The 20,295-nt window shown below is 39.8% G+C and overlaps 1 protein-coding gene across 3 annotated transcripts in view; it reads left to right on the top strand.

The window, feature by feature from the left end:
• The window catches only part of Cfap69 (cilia and flagella associated protein 69), an 84,955-nt gene that overhangs the window by 408 nt on the left and 64,252 nt on the right, over positions 1–20,295 (top strand). Inside the window, exons 1-5 of one of the 3 annotated variants that reach the window (XM_006503560.4) lie at positions 165–781; positions 5,978–6,037; positions 13,970–14,035; positions 16,780–16,889; positions 19,325–19,401. In XM_006503560.4, coding sequence (XP_006503623.1) covers positions 5,993–6,037; positions 13,970–14,035; positions 16,780–16,889; positions 19,325–19,401 — 298 coding nt within the window. In that variant the 5' untranslated portion in view covers positions 165–781; positions 5,978–5,992. Of the gene's footprint in view, positions 1–164; positions 782–5,977; positions 6,038–13,969; positions 14,036–16,779; positions 16,890–19,264; positions 19,402–20,295 lie in introns of those variants that run through there. The other 2 variants (NM_172447.2, XM_011240666.1) reach the window with 2 other exon arrangements.

Here is a 20,295-nt window from a genome sequence, read left to right as displayed (position 1 = left end):
GGGAACCTGTGGGATGGAGATAATGATAGCCCAGCTGATCCCTGGAGGCTAGTGAAGAGGGGACTGGATGTCGTCAACCAATCTGTCTGGGGACTCTAGCTGCGTGGTTCTCATAAAGGGCGCGGGGGGGGGGGGCGAGGGGGGGAGCGCTCTTTCAAGTGTGGCCACGACAGGAACTGACATTGATTTGATAACTAGATCACTGTGGTGGGTTTTTGGTCTATTGATCCGTTATAAAGTGGCGTTCCCTGGGTTTCTTTCCTGCTAAATTGCCTGCTTCTGAAGCTTGCACTCACAGGTAGGGCAGATGCTGTTTGGAGAGCTGGGCACAATTTTCTTTGTTGTGTTTATACTTGTTTTCGGGTTTGCTATTGTTATAAATGTAAAGATTATTAAAATTGGGTTGAGGAACCTCTCTGCATTGCCCCCACACTAATGGTGTGGGGGGCCACTATGGGAATTCCTGTTGAGACGTCACAACTCCCAGACTGCGTCAGGAACTCTGTCTCCTGTGGCCACATCCTGGAGCCTTGGAGAGTTACTTGGGAGCAGTCAGTTGGCTGGGACTACTTCTGTGGGAACTGGGTGGAGCTCTCTGAGGGCTCTCACACATGTACGCCAACAGCCCTCAGAGTAACTACTTTTACATAAAGAGGGGATGCCAGGGGAATTTCCCTAATCAGTTTTGTGGAGGTATTCCTGTACAAGATCGGAGACGTGTGAGTGATCACCGCTTTCCACTCTCTGGGCTACAAGGAAGCTAGGCATTGCCACTATATAGGTGAGTTTGACTCTCATTTTTCTTTGGGCAAAGATTACATGACACAGACAAACGAGTTTAAAGACGTTCAATGGGTCATTGCAAAAGAAAAAAGAAGTTCGTGACATAGGAAGTAACATAGCTAGAAGTGTCTTGTGTTCATTCCTGCCTCTCCTTCTATGAGTATTCATATTGTTAGAAAGTACTGAGAGAATCAAAAGGCAATTTCTTCCTAAAGAAATGGAATAGAAAACAATTCAGAATTAGGAGAAATCTTGGTGCTCTCTCATTCCTCTTGGGTGTATTGCTTGCAGTTGCCTTTACAAATAAAGTGTCTTTAAGTCCACCAGGAACTAACTGTAGCCACCCAGTTCCTTTACTCACTGTGGGGCCTAGTGTTCCTAGTAATACTTAAGACGATAACCTTTAGTCCTCTGTTCAAGTCAGCAGAGAGACCTTTGGACGCTTCAAAATTCAAAGCATTCCACTTTTGCCTGTATGCAAGAAACAGCTAAACCATTCCACCAGCTATGAAATCAAAGACATGTGGAGATAATAATGAAGATTAAGATGGAGATTCTGATAGTACTGATGTTCATTGTGTTCAGCTTAGTGAAGGCCTGGAGACTGCTCAGTGGGTATGGGTGCTAGATAGCCTGACTTCCATACCCCAGAATCCACCCACGTGTTCAAAGGGGATAACTGACTCCTCAGTATGTTCTCTCGCCTCCACACCCACCTCCCTATACAAAGTAAATATAAGCCTAAACACCTTTTAAAAATGTCAGTTGTAAAGACTGTGTACAGCTTAAACCAAATGCACATAGAAGGAGTATATAGTGCCACATATACCAAGATACTCAGTTTTGCCATCATTCTTTATTCATGGAGGCATCTAAAGCTTGGGATATTTATTTGTCATTAAAACTCATGGAGTGCTGGGTGGTGGTAGCAGCGCATGCCTTTAATCCCAGCACTTGGGAGGCAGAGGCAGGCAAATTTCTGAGTTTGAGACCAGCCTGGTCTACAGAGTGAGTACCAGGACAGCCAGGATTAGACAGAGAAACCCTGTCTTGAAAAACAAAACAAACAAACAAGCAAGCAAAAACCCCTCATGGAGAATTTGAAATTTTAAAAGTAGCAGCTAAAGATGTCCTGCTATACAGATGCTATTTTTTCTACCTATGCTTCTAAGGGCTTATTTTATTATAGACTTAAATTTGAAGCATTTGAGTCACCCTAACATGAATATTTTGAATGCTGTTATGTCCTTGTTGTGATTTTTCATAACTTGAGCATTCTAACCTTGTAAGAATTTTGACTCTGCCTACATTAATGATTATTAAAGCTTTAAGAAAACTATCTTTTTTTAGATTTCCAAACAGTAGAATCCTGCTAAAATTTAGTGATTATGTTTCCTCATTTATTTGTTTGTTTGTTTGTTTAATTAATTAATTCATTTTACGTCCTTATTGCAGCCCCCCTCAGTTCTCCCCACAGCCCCTTCTCCCGTTCTTCTCTGACAAGGAGAAGCCTGCTCACCCCCAAACACCCACCCCCAGGTGTAAACTTACCCTAGCACATCAAAGCTCTACAGAACTAGGCACATCGCTCTCCCACTGATTCCAGACAAGGCAGTTCAGTTAGGGGAACAGGCTCTGCAGACAGGCAACAGTCAGGGGCAATCCCACCCCTGCCCCCCAGCACCTGCCCCCTCCAGTTGTTGAGAGGTCTGCATGAAAACCAAGCTGCACATCTGCTACATATGTGCAGGGGCCCTAGGTCCAGCCCATGGTCAATTTTTATTTTATTTGGTGAAGTTGCTTCCCTTTTCTACTTGTGTTTTCACCTTTGAAAGGGATTTGTAACTGTCTCTCTCCTAAATTATTTTAAGAAAGATTCGTGAGTCATTTAGCACCATGCTCATCACACATACTGTAAGGATCAGTGTGGTTTTTATTGATGGCTCTAATCACAAGTTCTTCTATTTTTGTTCTTAATAAACTCTGATGATGTTTACGGGGTAGTTAAACCTTTATTAGATCTGGTGCTATGAGGTTGCTTCTCTAGAAATAGTCCCAGGGCTCTTAGCCCTGTTCAAGAAGATAGGGACATTAGGCACTAGAGGTGAAGTCCTTATTTTCTAAGAAAGTGGATCCATGTAGCAATGCAGTTTTATTGAACCAGTGGAAATCATGAGCATTTAATTGATTACGCTCGGTCTGTTTCAGATCTGGTTCTAGCAACCTCCATTATTCTAAAGAACTCCAAGCCTCTTTAGAGCAGAGCTTCCCAAACCCACTGTGTGTGTAAAGAGCCCAGGGATCGTACAAAAGTGTGGATCTGCAGCTCAGGGGTGGAGTTTCATGTTCTCATTTCCTCAAATGTTCAGGGAATGCTGCTGCTACTAGTGGGGAGACCCGTTTCCCAAGCTGAGTAGCAACTCTTAGTGGATGATAGCAGGAGGATGACATAAACAAATTAGTTTCAAAACTAATTCCTGGAAAGGTTGACAGCAATAGTTTCCTGTGTTTCAGATTATAGAACAATAGCAAGGAAACAAAATCCCAGCCCTCCCCCAGCTAGATCAGGTAGTGTTATGTTGTTTAAAAAAAAAAAAAAAAGTAAGAGGCTCCAAGTGGGACTCCCAAAGACCTGCTTGCTCTCCTTTCATCTTTGCTGACCACAGATGCCATCAGACCCAGGCTCTCAGCCCTTTTGGCCTGTGTATTGGGTTATATCTGTTCTCTGCCAAATCTATTGTCTTTAGACACCATTTCACTCTTTGTTATGCTTCCCCCTTCCCTAGAATATGTTCAGTTTCATTCAGGATACTGTTGCTCCCCATATCTAATAAGATTGCCTTTTTTTTTTTTATTCGAGACAGGGTTTCTCTGTGTAGCCCTGGCTGTCCTGGAGCTCACTTTGTAGACCAGGCTGGCCTCGAACTCAGAAATCCACCTGCCTCTGCCTCCCGAGTGCTGGGATTAAAGTCGTGTGCCAAGATTGCCTTTAAACTGACTTAACATCTCTAGCTTTTTTCCTATCCTATGAAAGCAGCCTATAATTGGTAAGTGTTCCCCATCCCTACATGACCATTACAGTCTTCTAGGAAAACTTTGGGACCACTGGGCATATCTGGGCCCTACTGCACATCTAATCTGCTATAATCACCAACAGGAGACCTTAAAGTGCTCCCTCAAGTCGCACTAAAGCACCAGCAGCCCTGAGCTGGTGCCGTCTAAGCTCAATGCTCGTCCTGGATGCTTCCGTTCTGTTTTCCCATCTGGATCTGATGCCCTGCTTAACTTCATCTCCATGAGGACAGAATCGTATTAGTCTTTTTTCTGCTGCATTTTTAGTGTAATACCCAGCACAATACCAAACAAATAGGAGGTGATATTACATAGTTAGAATGCATGGCCACTTCTCTTCTTGTACACTTCTCTAGTCTCAGCCTATCTTCAGGGACTGAGTCTCCTCAGACCGGATGCACTTCCTGTTTATTTTCATCCTTATTTATCTATCCCTGCAGGAATAGTTTTAGCTTTGAATCATGCCACTTCATACCTAATTATAGGTTATTTTATGTTACTCATTGCATCATTTTAGATGCTTTCCATTCGATTATGTCTTCCTTATGGACGGAAATACAGTTACGTGCCTTTCCCGAGCCCCTTGACTCTGGGTTCAGAGTGGAAACTTAAGTCCTAGGTTATGAAGATCTTTATAAGCTAGGCCCAGTCACTTTGACCTTCTGGCTTCTCAAGTTTGCCAATTGCTCCAGCCCCTAGGCCTTTGCACGCTCTGTGCCCACTGCAGAGACATTCATTGTCCTTGCTTTATTCCCTGGTTGTTCTCTCATCCCCTCTAACATTTTGTTGAAATGGTGCCCTCTCTGTGAGTCAGCCCTTCACTGACTACTGGTGCCAAATTAGTCTTCTCAAACAAGCCAGTACTTTATAACCATTTAATTTTCTTTAACATTGTCATCTTACTCTGTACTATAGAACTTGCTGATTTAATGTCCCCTGGGTGTCTGTTTCTTTTCCATCTCGTTATTTATTCACTTTACATCCTGACTGCAATACCCCTCCAAGTCCCACCCTTACCAATCCCTCCCCTATTACTACTTCCTGTTCTCCTCAAAGAAGGGGAAGTCCCCTTGGATACCACCCCACCCGAGGACACCCAGTTCCAGCAGGACTAAGCACTTCCTCTCCCACTGAGGCCCAACCAGGCAGTCCAGGTGGGGGAAGGAGATCCAATGGCAGGCAACAGAATCAGAGACAACCCCCACTCCAGTTGTTGGAGGACCCACATGAAGACCAAGCTGCATATTTGCTACAAATGTGTAGGGGGCCTAGGTCCACCCCCTGCATGCTCTTTGGTTGGTAGTTCAGCCTCTGTGATCCCCCCCCCTGCCCCCGTGGTTCCAGGTGAGTTGACTCTAAATCTTGTGGTGTCCTTGACCCCTCTGACTTGCTCAGTTCTATCCCCCACTCTTCCACAAGACTTCCCAAGCTCCACCTGATGTTTGGCTGTGGGTTGTTGCATGCTTCCATCTATGATGCCTCTTGGAGACAGTTATTTCAGAAATTATAACACAAAAGGCTACCCTGTTTGTCTGTAGCTATCCCTTCATGCATAAAATCTGAAAGAAAGAAAAAAAAAAACAGGAAAAGAGAAAGCTGAAGTAACCACAGCAGGCAGACACAGTTAAAACTCTGTATCTCCAAAGGCAAAACTCTGTTTACCAAACTATTTGTTAATGGTTAAAATATCAATTTAATAGTTATATTGAACAATTGGGATGGTTTCCAAGGCCCCAGTCATGCCTGAGGAGCTTTTGAAAATCAATAGCTGCTATGGGACTGAGAGTCACAGAGAGTGGACAGTGGCAGGTTGCCAGTGACGGATTTGATAACCTCATAGTTGTGTACATATGGGTGGCTTTCATTTGACTCAGTATGTTATAGAAAAATAGAAGACCTGGAAGCAGGAAGGAAGATACAGTGGGGAGAAGGGGGGTGGAATAAAGGTAGAGAGAGGGAGTGGGTGCAGATACGATTAAGATGCATTGTATACATCTATGAAATTTCCAAAGAACATGTGTGTGAGGTTGTGGGAGGGTCAGGAAGGTGGGTGTGGTCCTGTGTGCTTGATTTAATCTCTTCATTCTCATGCTGTGGAATAATAAGAGCTCTGTGTTTTCAGGGTATTTTCAAGCCTATGGACCTTAATCGTATCATCAAAGTCCTTGAAGAGGAGGATAAGGTGAGTAACCTTTGAGACATTCTTGCTGCATCACGTAGAAAACTGTCTTTCCCTGAGCAGTAATAGGCACGCCCTCTGGTGCATTTGTTGTTTATTCCTCTTTGAAAGTTGAAAACTTTTCCTACACTGTACGTTCTATATTCAAAGAATTTGAATTATGAGGACCAATTTGTTTTCATAAGACAGTCCAACCCATCCATGTTGGCTCTAATCAAAGATCTGCAAGAGTAGAGGAAGGACTCTCTATCCTAGGTTAATATTTGAAGACTAGAGAAAGAGGGATCTATCTTGTAAATAATTCTTGTCAAATAGGACTGGCGAAGAGACATGATAGCAAGAGGACTAATATAAAATTTATAATCTGAGTCAGGACATGTAAACAGATTTCTACACATACATAGATGATTTGTCCTAATAAAAATGATGAGAATACAAACAAAGTAACACTTCTTATTTAGGAAGACTCAGAACTCTAGTGGGAAAAGATAACTGTGTATACACACATGGTCATACACTGCACCTTCCTGATGTTACCCAAGTATTGATAACAGCCTCAGAGATAGCTAATGTGAAACCACACATAGTCATTTTCAAAGATGATGTACATTTTTAATAAATAGAAAGGCAGTCAACTCAAAGAAAGCCTCAAAAGCAAAGCAAAATCCTATGCTTAGTAAATACACACATTCAGCTATTGTTTTAACAGTCTTAGGCGCTACTTCTTTATAGAGAAGAGAGATAAAAATCGCCAAGAATAATTTATCTTTTGATAACTGGTTTTTGTGAATTTTAAATGTTTAAATTGTAAATGTATCTGCATTAAAAATTAAAAATAAAATGGGTCCCAAATTGGGCTGGTCACTGAACCTCCTTTCCCTCAGTCTCTTCTCCATTTTGGTCCCTGCTGTTCTTTCAGACAGTAACAATTGTGGGTCAGAGTTTTTGACTGTGTGATGGCAACACCATCTCTCCACTTGATGACTGCCTTTCTACTGGAGATGGACTCTACAAGTTCTCTCTCCCCACTGTTGGGCATTTCATCATCTAAGGTCCCTCCCTTTGAGTCCTGAAGGACTCTCACCTCCCAGCTCTCTAGTACTTGGTAGAGGGATCCCCACCCTCCAGGTTGCATATTTCCATTCATTCTGCTGGCCCTCAGGGCTTTTCTTCTGTGTCCCCTAAGATTCCTGATCATATTCCCCTTTTCCCCTCCCCCTCTTCTCTCCCACTTAGGTCCCTCCCTCCCTCTGTCTCCTCACTTGGCCCCTTCTGCTTGCTAACCTTCTTGAGTTCTGTGGATTGTATTCTGTACTTTTTTTTGGCTATTATCCACTTATTAGTGAATATATACCATACATGTCCTCTTGAGTCTGAGTTACCTCACTCAGGATGATATTTTCTAGTTCCATCCATTTGTCTGCAAAACGTATGATGTCTACATTCTTAATAGCTGAATAGTATTCCATTGTATAGAAACCACATTTTCTGTATCTATTTTTCCACTCTGAGACATTTATTCTAGCTATCATAGATAAGGCCACTATGAATATAGTGGAGCATGTGCCCCTGTGGTATAGTGGGGCACAATTTGGGTATATGCCCAAGAGTGGTATAGCTGGGCCTTCAGGTAGATCTATTTCCAGTTTTCTGAGGAACTGCCAGACTAATTTCCAGAGTGGTTGTACCAGCTTGCAATCTCACCATTAATGGAGGAGTGTTCCTCTTTCTCCAGCATTTACTGTCACCTGAGTTTTTGATCATAGCCATTCTGACTGGTGTGAGGTGGAATCTCAGGGTCATTTTGATTTGCATTTCCTTGATCACTAAGGACTGTAAACATTTCTTTAAGTACTTCTCAGCCATTCGAGATTCCTTTGTTTAGGTCTATACCCCATTTTTTGATTGGGTATATTTCGGATATTAACCCTCTGTCGGATGTGGGTTTAGTAAGGTTTTTTTTTTTTTCTCCCTAATCTTTACGTTGCCATTTTGTCTCATTGACTATATCTTTTGCCTTACAGAAGCTTTCCAGTTTCATAGGGTCCTGTTTATCAATTTTTGATCTTAGAGCCTGAGCCACTGGAGTTCTATTTAAGAAATATCCACTCACCCTTCATCCCAGTGAGCTGGAGGCCCTTTCCTACTTTCTCTTCTATTATTTTCAAGTGTATCTGGTTTATGTACAAGGGGACAAATATGAATGTTTTTTCATTTTTCCATATACTGACTGTCAGTTAGGCCAACATCATTTATTGAAGATGCTTTCTTTATTCCATTGTATATTTTTGGGTCCTTTGTAAAAAAATCAAGTGTTCATAAATATATGGTTTTATTTTTGGGTCTTTAATTTTATTCTGTTGATCAACCTGTCTGTCTCTATACCAATATCAGGCAGTTTGTTTATTTTTTAATCACTATTGCTCTGTAGTATAGCTTGAGGTCAGAGATGGTGATTTCTCCCAGAAATTCTTTTATTGTTAAGAAATGTTTTCACTATTCTTGTTTTTTTGTTTTTCCAGATGAAATTGAGAATTCCTCTTTCCATGTCTTTGAAGAATTGTGTTGGAATTTTGATGGGGGATTGTCTTGAACCTGTAGATTGCTTTTGACAGGATGGCTATTTTTACTATGTTACTCTTACCAATCCATGAGCATGGAAGATGTCTCCATTTTCTGAGGTCTTCTTTGATTTCTTTCTTGAGAAACTTGAAGTTCTTATTTTACAGATCTTTCATTTGTTTGGTAGAGTTACCTCAAGATATTTTACATTATTTGAGACTATTATGAAGGGTGATGTTTCCCAGTTTTCTTTCCCAGCCCATTTATCACTTTATAAAGGAAGGCTACTGACTTGTTTGAGTTAGTTTTATGTCCAGCCACTTTGCTCAAGTTGTTTATCAGAAGTTCTCTGGTAGAAGTTTTGAGGTCCCTTATATATAATATCATATCTGAAAACAGTGATATCTTGACTTCTTCTTTGACACTTTGTATCCCCCTGATCTCCTTTTGTTGTCTTATTGCTCTACCTAGAACTTTGAGTACTATATTGAATAGATACTGGGAGAGTGGCCAGCCTTGTCTTAGCCTTGAATTTGGTGGGAATGTTTCATGCATCTCTCAATTTAATTTGATATTGGCTGTTGGTTTGCTGTATATAGCTTTCATTATGTTTAGGTATGGGCCTTGAATTCCTAGGTTCTCCAATACTTTTAATGTGAAGGGGTGTTGCATTTTGTCAAATACTTTTTCAGCAGCTAATGATATGGTCATGGAATTTTTCACCTTTGAGTTTGTGTATATAATGGATTACATTAATAGATTACATTAATGGATCTTCATATATTGAACCAACCTTGCATCCCTGGGATGAAACCTACTTGATCATGGTAAATGATGGTTCTGATATGTTTTTGGATTCGATTTGCTAGAATTTTGTTGAGTATTTAAAAAATTTTTTTATTAGATATTTTCTTCATTTACATTTCAAATGCTATTCCCAAAGCCCCCTATACCCTCCCCCGCCCTGCTTCCCAACCCACCCACTCCTGCTTCCTGGCCCTGGCATTCCCCTGTACTGGGGCATATGATCTTCCCGAGACCAAGGACCTCTCCTCCCATTGATGGCCAACTAGGCCATCCTCTGCTACATATGCAACTAGAGACACAGCTTTGGGGGGTACTGGTTAGTTCATATTGTTCTTCCTCCTCTAGGGTTGCAGACCCCTTTAGCTCCTTGGGTACTTTCTCTAGCTCTTTCATTAGTAGCCTAATAGATGACGTGAGCATCCACTTCTGTATTTGCCAGGCACTGGCATAGCCTCACAAGAGACAGCTATATCAGGGTCCTGTCAGCAAAATCTTTCTGGCATATGCAATAGTGTCTGGGTTTGGTGGTTGTATATGGAATGGATCCCCAGGTGGGGCAGTCTCTGGATGGTTATTCCTTCCGTCTTAGCTCCAAACTTTGTCTCTAACTCCTTCCATGGGTATTTTGTTCTCCATTCTAAGAAGGAGCAAAGTATCCACACTTTGGTCTTCCTTCTTCTTGAGTTTCATGTGTTTTGCAAATTGTATCTTGGATATTTTTGCATTGATAGTCATAAGTGAAATTGGTCTGAAGTTCTCTTTCTTTGTTGGGTCTTTGTGTGGTTAGGTATCGGAGTAACTGTGGCTTCCTATAATGAATTAGGTAGTCTTCCTTCGGTTTCTATTTTATGGAACAGTTTGAGGAATGTTGGTATTAGCACTTCTTTGGAGGTCTGGTAAAATTCCACTCTAAAGCTTTTTTTGGTGGGGTGTGGGGGAGGTTTTTGATGACTTCTATTTCCTTAGGGGATATGCTCCTGTTTAGATAGTTTACCTGCTCTTTATTTTACTCTGGTACATAGTATCTCTCTAGAAAATCACCCATTTTATCAAGATTTTCCAGTTTTGTTGAGTATAGGCTTTTGTAGTAGGATCTGATGATTTTTAAATTTTAAAATTTAAATTTTTAATTTTTAAGTCCACAGTTTCTGTTGTTATGTCTTCCTTTTCATTTCTGATTTTTATAATTTGGATACTTTCTCTGTGCCCTTTAGTTAGTTTAGCTAGGGGTTTATCTATCTTGTTGGTTTTCTCAAAGAACCAGCTTTTGGTTTTGTTGATTCTTTGTATTGTTCTCTTTGTTTCTGTTTGGTTGATTTTGGTCCTGAGTTTGACAATTTCCTGCCTTCTACTCCTCTTGAGTGTGTTTGCCCCTTTCTGTTCTAGAGCTTTCAGGTATACTGTTAAAAGTTGCGAGTGTAAAATTTCTCTTGTTTTTTTATCAAAGCACTTAGTGCTATGAATTTTCCTCTTAGCACTGCTTTCGTGGTGTCCCATAAGTTTGGGTATGCTGTGTCATTATTTTCACTTAATTCCAGGAAGTCTTTAATTTTTGTCTTTATTTCTTTCCTGACAAAGTTATCATTGAGTAGAGCACTGTTCAGTGTTTCTGTGGGTATGTGGGTTTTCTGTTTTCTGGGGTTTTGTTTGTTTGTTTGTTTTGGCTTTTTTGTTGTTTTGTTTTGTTTTTTGTTTTTTTTTTGTTTGTTTGTTTGTTTTTTGGTTAAGCCAGTCCTTTGTGGTGATCTGATAGGATGCATGGGATTATTTTAATTTTCTTGTATGGGTTGAGTCTTGTTTTGTGACCAATTATATAGTCAATTTTGGAGAAGGTACCAAAAGGTGCTGATAAGGTATATTCTTCAGTTTTAGGGTGAAATGGCCTGTATATATCTGTTAAATCCATTTGGTTCACAATCTGTATTAGTTTCATTGTGTCTCTATTTAGTTTCTGTTTCAATGACCTGTCCATTGATGAGAGTTGGCTATTGAAGTCTCCCACTATTATTTTGTGTGGTTTGGTATGTGTTTTGAGTTTTAGTAAAGTTTTTTTAAAAAAAAAAAGATTTATTTATTTACTTATTTTATGTATGTGAGTACACTGTAGCTGCAAAGATGGTTGTAGGCCTTCATGTGGTTGTTGGGAATTGAATTTTTAGGGCCTCTGCTTACTCCCGCTGGCCTTGCTCGCTCTGGTCAACTCCACTCATTCAGTTCCTGCTCATTCCGGCCCAAAGATTTATTTATTTATTATACATAAGTACACTGAAGCTGACTTCAGACATACCACAAGAGGGTGTCAGATCTCATTATGGGTGGTTGTGAGCCACCATGTGGTTTCTGGGATTTGAATTCAGGGCTTTCAGAAGAGCAGTCAGTGCCCTTACCTGCTGAGACATCTCACCAGTGCGAGTAAAGTTTCTTTTATGAATGTGAATGCCCTTGCATTTTGGGCATAGATGTTCAGAATTGAGACTTTCTCTTGATGGATATTTCCTTTTATGAATATGAAGTGTCCTTCCCCATCTCTCTTGATAACTTTTGTTGAAAGTCTATTTTATTGGATATTGGAATGGCTTGTTTCTTGGGATCATGTGCTTTGAAGACGTTTTCCTGCCTTTTACTCTAGGTAATATCTGTTTTTTCATTGAAGTGTGTTTTTTGTATGCAGAAAAATGTTGGATCCTGCTTGCTTATCAAGTCTGTTAGCTTATATCTTTTTATTGTAAGAATTGAGTTCATTGATATTGAGAAATATTAAAGACATATGATTGTTAGTTCCTGTTCTGATTGTTGTTGTGGGTGACATTATGTGTAAGTGATTCTCTCCTTTTGGTTTTGCTGTGAGATGATTAATTTCTTGTTTTTTCTTTTGTGTAGGTACCCTCCTTGTGTTGGAGTTTTTCTTCTAGAATCCTCTGTAGGACTGGATTGGTGGATAGATACTATTTAAATTTGGTTTTGTTGTGGGGTATTTTGGTTTCCCCACCTATGATGATTGAGAGTTTTTCAAGTTATAGTTGCCTAGGCTGGCATTTGTGTTCTCGAAGGTCTGCATGAGCTCTTTCCAGGTTCTTCTGTCTTTCAGGGCCTCTGATGAGAAGTCTGGTGTAATTCTGATAGGTCTGCTTTTATATGTTGCTTGGCCTTTTTCCCTTACAGCTTTTAATAGTCTTTCTTTGTTCTGTACAATTAGTGTTTTGATTATTATGTGACCAGAGGATTTTTCTATTTTGGTTCAATCTATTTGGTGTTCTATAGGCTTTTTGTACATTTATGACCATCTTTCTTTAGGTTGAGAAAGTTTTCTTCTACAATTTTGTTGAAGATATTTCTGGTCCTTCAGCTGGGAATCTTTACTCTCTTCAATTCCTATTATTCTTAGATTTGGTCTTTTCGTTGTGTCCTGAATTTCCTGGACACTTTGTGTTAGTGTTTTATGTTTTAAATTGTCTTTGACCATTGTGCCAATATCCTCTAAGTTATCTTCTGCGCCCGAGATTCTCTCTTCTATCTCTTGTATTCTGTGGTTGATGCTTGCATCTTTAGTTCCTGACCCCTTTCCTTAAGTTTCCCATTTTCTGGGTTGCCTCCATTTGTGTTTTCTTTATTGTTTCTACTTCCTATTTTAGGTCTTAGATTGTTTTGTCCAATTCCTTCACCTGTTTGATTTCCTGTATTTTTTTAAGGAATTTATTTGTTTCCTCTTTAAGGGGTTCTATCTCTTTACCTGTGTTTTCTTGTATTTCTTTCATTGAGGTATTTATATCCTCCATAAAGGACTCTATTATCTTCATGAGTCAGCATCCTGGTTTGCAAGTGTGTTCAGAGATTTTTGTGGTGGGAGAACTGGGTTCTGATGGTGCCAAAGTATATTGGCTTCTCTTGCTTAGGGTCTTGTGTTTGCCTCTTGGCATCTGGTTATCTCTGGTAGTAAATCAACTGGCCTAGGTGTGTCTGTCTGGAGCCTGCCTCTTGTGTCCCTTGGTTGCTGCAAGTCTCCTGGGAGCTCTGTGGCCCTGATTGTAGCAGATTTCCCGGGAGGCCTTTAGAATGTGGGGTCTTCAGAGGGGCAGACAAGCTGATGTTCTATTGCCCTGGGTACAGCAGATCTCCTGGGAGGCCTTCAGACTATGGGATCTGTTGCCCTGGGTAGAGCTGATCTCCTGGGAGGTCTTCAGACTGTGAGGTCTGTTGCCCTGGGTACAGCAGATCTCCTGGGAAGCCTTCAGACTGTGGGGTCTTCAGAGGGGCAGACAAGCTGATGATCTGTCCTGCTGGGAAGGGAGGTGGAGTTCAAGTGGAGGGGATGGGTCTCAAGCCCATTTGGCTCCTCAGGGGTGTTCCAGCTGCTGTGGCTATTTGGGTGGGTCCCTTACCTGTTGCCCTGGGTGCAGCAGATCTCCTGGAGGCCTTCAGACTATGGGGTCTTCAGAGGAGCAGACAAGCTGATGATTTGCCCTCACAGAAGGCACAGGGAGCTTGGTTTTTTATACACTAAATAAATTTTTCAAAAATCTTAGCTAACTTAATAGCACAAAAGAACTAACAGAACATTTGTTTTAGGATGTCTCAGAAGAAAAACAACTTAATTATATCAAGAAACTGATACACTGCTATCAGAATGGATTTGTATCCTTTATATATGTGGGTGTGTTCATTTCATTACTCTGGAAACACTAAAAAATTACACTAGATCCCTTCCTATGGTGGTAGTAACAAGGACTCACAAGCCATGTAAGTTTATTACCTGTTTGTTTGTAAGGATCAGAGAAGGGATCCCCATCTGGAACTGACAGGAAAGTGGGAAGCCCATGTCTAAAGAGGTCATAGATCTCAGAGGGTATGTAATTACTACTGTCCTGTTGAACAGGTGAAATCTTCTTGTTAAACTGCCTTTTAAACATTTATACCTATAGATGGCTACTGTTGTCAGTCTCAATCAGGACGGAATACTTTCTCTTTGCAGTGGGTGTTGTTCTTGAGACTCATAAAAATATTAAACTTTTGAGATGACTTGACTATTGCTCAGGCATAGTTGCTCAATACTCTGCCACAGAGGAAGGAGACTAATGAAGCATCTATATCACCCCTTCCAAGGCTTGTGGGGAAATGCAGAGGAGAGCAGAAGAAATGTGGGAGCTGGAGCTGGGGGAGGGGCCGCAGGGTTGCATAGGCTTTCCTTCTCATTGACGTATTCTTTCCTGGAGAAAGGACAGAGGTGCCTAAGGCTCAGGAAGTAAGCAAAACTCAGAACGTTTAGAAAGCAGAAACTCACAAGATTCATGTACTCACTCTCCAAGATTATATTAGATACACAACTGCCGAGAAGAGGAAACTCTCCAACTGGAAAGCTGCCTACACACTGTGTGAGAAACTCCAGGGATACAGATTCTATGAGTCATGACTCAAGATAAAGTATGCATTTCAGTGCTGCAGCTGCCTTTGAGTCATCTATACTCCTGTTAAGAAACTGCTCATATGTAATTGTGCAAGTAGTCACAACAAACTCACTGGTTAAGCTAGACTACGTAGAACTGTACCTGTAATCTGTTAGCAGTTCCCTATCTGAAGTAAACAAATCTGTGTACATCTCCTAGGAAAAGTCTCATAACAGCTTCCTGGGAAGTGATACTTCATCACTTTGTAAAGTTATACAACTTCTAAAGCCAGCCTATTAAAAAGGCATTCAGAAGTAGAGCTGCTTGCTACCAACTCTCTAAACCTAAGGAAAACCAATGTGTTGTGGATTTTCCCTTCATCTCTATTATAGGTCGGACCTGAGGGGAATCATGGATCACTTCTGATTGGTTCTTGTCCTCCTCGGTGCTGGATTCTTCCAAGCTCTAGGCTTCTGGACCCCATGAAGGGCTTTCCAGCACAGCTCTCTTTCCCTTCCATCTCCTTATCATGACTTATACATCCTGGTTGAATCCTGTCATTTGCAGCTGCTTAGAATGAGTGCGGTGGGAATTACTCACCATATCAAAAGCTAACACGGAAGGTGACAGTTTTCTGTCCTGTCCCATTGTAATTCCTCCTTAAAACAAGACTTTCCTCTAATCAGCCATGTATGCCTCTTTTACATATCTTATTATATATAGCAGTGGGCATACAGAGGTCACCACAGCTTGCCAACTGTCTCCTGGGGGACTGCCATACAGTCTCTAGTCTTTGAACTGTTATTAGAGTGTCTACATAGTCACACTTTGAATTCCAGTCACCAAGAGAATCCCCATTCCCATATCACATAAAAGAAGATGACCAAACTGGGATTCCCCAGAGATATTCCATTTTGAGACATCTCAACCTTGTCTGCATGCCCTGTCACCCATATTGGAGTATGGAGCCACCACTGAAGCAAGGAGGCACGCCACCTCTTACCACAGGGAGAAAAGAACCCCTGTTGGGATTGTCCCCTGAGCTCTGCCTTCAAACTGATCAGTCATAGATGCATGTCTCATCACACACTGCAACTCTTCTTTGCTTCTGTCTGTCCCTCTTCAGACACCAAGTATGTTATGTAATTTTTCCTGGGGAGACATGAACAGAACCTATTTAACTCTGATAAGGCACAGATGAAAAAAACAAGTTAACAGTTCTACCCAAGTCTAAGTTAGCAAAATATTGACTTTATTGGCAAAACTTACAGGAACATGGATGACTCAGAGAAAGATGCATCACTAAACAGCACTCTCCATTGTTAATAGCAAGGAGAGCTCACAAAGCTACATCCTTGAAACTTGTATCCAGCTCCCTAGTCGTAAATGTCAGCTTTCCAAGACTTGTAAGGTTTACTTCCTGAGTCACATGAGCCTCCTCTCCTTATAGGAATGGATGCTTCCGTTTAGAGGGAGTTGAAGGAGGTCCCCTCCCTGACCAAGAAGCTCCTGATGCACAGCTAGAGACAATAGGATTCAGTCTGGGGCCTGCAGTCATAAGAAGAATGATGTCTTAGCCATCAAACAAAACTCAACGATATCTAGATTTGTATTAATCATGTCTTTTAAACAGGCAAAATAAAACATGTTATTATTTGAAGCTCTAGAAGTACATTTTGCTTTTATGTCAGCTTTAAGTGAAATAAAAATCTCAAACAATTTTAATGCTAATTAGAAGAAAATGCTTCTGAAAAAATAAAGTACTTCATTAAAATAGGATTTAAGCTGTATATGTTTGTGTTCTGGTTGATATAAAGGGATGAAAAATATAATGTTGCTAAAAGTACAGTCCTCTTTAGACTTCAAACGAATTAAACTAAAACTTACCACACTTAACAAGATAGATAGGATTTTTTAAACTTTCTGGGGTAAATTCTTATAAAAAATATGTTTATAGATTAATGATAACTTTATTTCCTAACAAAAATATTAAAGCCTCTAAGAGATTTGGCACAGATATTTAAAATTCTGAGTCTGTGTGCAGAAAAAATTGAAAAGCAGCCCTGTTTTGTAGAACCTGCATCTGACATCATAAAATTATGTGGGTAAGTTGTTTTTCTTTAACTTTACTTTGTACTATATACTTTATTTTGTATTATAAAGATGTTAGAGATACAGTGTATCAAAATAATAAAAAGCAAACTTATATAAGTTGGTGACAGGATTTGAACAATTACTATTTCAAATTTTACAGATTGCTATAGAAATTGTAAGTATATATAAAATACTTTCTGATCTGTAGTCACGCTCATATGATTGGTAAGCAGCAAATGAAACCAAAGGACTGCCCTACTTTGAGAGAATCTTTACATAAACTTAGAGGTATTTAGTTTTAGTTTGGCGTTCCTTTTACTCTTTAAAAATATTTGACACTCAAAAGTCTATTCTTAGGTCATGTTTCATTTGATTTTGCCATTTTAATGAGGAAGAAAAATTATGTTTGATATGTATGGGAACATAAATTACAGGTAAGAGTTATAAAATTATTATGCCTTATGCTCCTCTATTGTAGTTTCTGTACCAATTCTGGAAACTACATATATGTGTGTATACATATATTATGTACAAGTAGATCAAATATCCCCACATATGTCTATGTAGACAGTCACACATATAAATGCTTCTTTGCTGCCACATAGTGGCTAATCTAGATATATGTTTAAATAGCGACTTTCAAGTCAATACACTGAAGAAGAGACTTCTTAAAGTTGGAAAGAAATCATTTTGACAATTTCATCTTCTAAACCTATCAATTTAATATGTTAAATAGCAAAGTGACACTATTAGTGTGTGTGTGAGTGTGTGTGTGTACACATTCCAACTCTTATATTTAGCAGAAGTAAAATAAAAATTCTTTAGCCATTTACATCAATTCTTTGACATCGTAGTAAAATAATGAAAAATAATTTACCAGATGCCTATGTCTGGCCTTACTTTTCAATGGGGATTTATATACAAAGAAATAAATTATTGCTCTAGTGCTTTCAAACAGACTAGAAGTTTTTTGTGTTGCTATGTGACTGTATTACGAACTGTCCTTTTGTGTGTGGAGCTGTGCAGGTTCTAAAGGACTGGGCTCACAGCCTTCCCTCCAGTGTCTGCTCCATCCAGCTGGTTCAGTCTGCAGAATGCCTCGCTGTGTAACATCACAGAGCTTTTCAGCTGTGCTCTTCCCTTTCCCTCCTTTGTAAATTAGTTACATTATTATTTTTTTAACATTTCAAATTTCCACCTATATTCAGCCTTTCACTAGGTGCAATCCTCACTTGATTGTCTTCTCAAGATTTTTTGGAGATTAAATCATTGAAAATACATCACATTTTCTGCTTTGATCTCTAGTTGCTTTTTCCATTATGCCAGGAGCACATTCCTAATTCCTGCATAACTTTTTGGGTTGAACCCCCAACCCCAATACTTCATCCTATAGGAGTCTCCTTTGGTAGAAAAAAAATGTAAAAATAGGGCAAGATATTTAGAGTCTTAGTTTTGAAATCTTTAGCTGTCCATCAGTTAACTAGATGATAATATTATTTGCTTTGAATTTAATTCTAAAAGAACAGGAATGAGTCCCCACACAAATTTAAAAATGGTCTCTTTGTAGCTTGCCTTGATATACTTTTAAATTCAAATTAACTTGTGTATTCTGTGCCCACATATGGTCGTTTTCAGTTGCTATTTGCAGCTACTTTCCAATACGAGGAAAAAAGTGTGCCTATATCCTCATATGATCATTTTCAATGTCACTTTCCAATGATTTCATAAATGTGTTGAAAGACCTGACTTGGAAGTTGTATATACAAATAGGTTATACTTCAAACAGCACAGGAGATTCAAATGGTTTACATTTTGTTTTAAGAAGTAATTTAGTCTAATGACCTAGGATTCATAAGCTTGATCTTTTATGATTAACACATAAGTATTTCAGATACTGTTGGTTATAGTAACTGTGAATTACAATTCTAATATAATATTTTCAAAATTGAATTAGTTATTGTTTCCAAAAGTATTCTGTTCTTTTGTGAATAGTTGCTAATTCGATTAATAAGGAGGAGGCATTGGCCTTTGGAAAGAGATTGATGATTAATTTGGTAACTCCTGCTTTATGAACTTCAGGAAAACCCATCAGGCATTTCTAAGTTTTAGCTGAGCTCTCCTAGTTCTGATTCCAGTTGCAGCGCACAGTGACTTTGCCACCAGCAGCATGATTTGTAAGGATTTTATTAAGAGTGATGTGTGGTTACTTTCTTAGATCATCTGTATCTTGTTACTTTTACCAATGTATTTTGTTTAATCTCTGCTTGATTAGTTAGAAATAAAAGTTTCATTTTTATTGGTTTTGGTTCTCTATACTAAAGAATATGATAGGCTAGGACAGAATATCCCTTATTCTTTAGAATATAAATATTTCCTCTTTTGTAAGGGATGTATCAACCATGGAATCCATTTAAAATTACTCTGTTGTTCTTCATTCTTACTGAAGCTTGCCATTTTTGAAAAAGAAAGTATCGGATGAAATAACTTACACTGAAGATACTGCTAATTCATTTGCACTTCTGGGTGAGTTAAGACTGTCTTAGGTGGGGACCAATCTGAGGGAAAGAGCTCCTGAGGTGTTTCATATCAGCAAAGCCCCCTCTGTCCTTTATGCCGGATTTCTAAAAACTTGATGTATAGTTTAGTTGTGTTTGTTAACCTTTCTTTAGTTCTTTGAGAGGTTTATATGCCATCTTTTGGTCATATTCACCCCTCATCCAACTTTCCTTGGATCTACATCCAACTTTGACTGTCCTTTTGTTCCCATCAAGATCAGTTTGTGCTGTCAAATATTCTCGAGCAGGTGGGCTTTCACTGGAGCCTTCACTGTTGGAGAAACCAGTCTCCTCTGCCAGCAGCTATCAGTTGCCAACAGCTACATAACTAGGGATGGAATCTCATGTCCAACTCCCACCAAGTATCTGCAGTCTTCTTTTAGTAAGCACAAAAATGTTTTCACATTTGAGCTTATGCTTAGTTGCTGAAACCATTGAGTTCACATACATTGTTCACTGTGTGCTCCTGTAAGACCCCCTTTTGGGGACCCCCACTCTAGTCTTGGGAGTGAGAGAGCACCCAAAGAAACATGAGGACCCATCTTGCTGTAATTACATGAGGTCGTTTAATGACGGAGCTCCGGACCGACATGCATCCCACACAGGAGATAACGGATGCTGGCCACGAGGCTTGAAAGCTAGGGGTTTTTATGGGGTAAGGGGCTTAGGGGTATGGGATTCAGCATAGTGACACATTATTGGCTTATTTAAACATTAACAGAAAAGATTAGCAAAAGGGCATCAGGGCTGGGGGCTTATCTTGTTCACATAGCAACCAGTTGATGTATGACTTTACCCAGTGTCAAGGGGCAGTAGACAGAGGGGAGATTCCGGCCAGGTGGTGTTGACCCAGACAAGATGC

This window comes from Mus musculus, chromosome 5 (assembly GCF_000001635.26).
Source record: "Mus musculus strain C57BL/6J chromosome 5, GRCm38.p6 C57BL/6J".
Lineage (NCBI taxonomy): Eukaryota > Metazoa > Chordata > Mammalia > Rodentia > Muridae > Mus > Mus musculus.
This window is presented reverse-complemented; position numbering and strand designations above follow the sequence as displayed.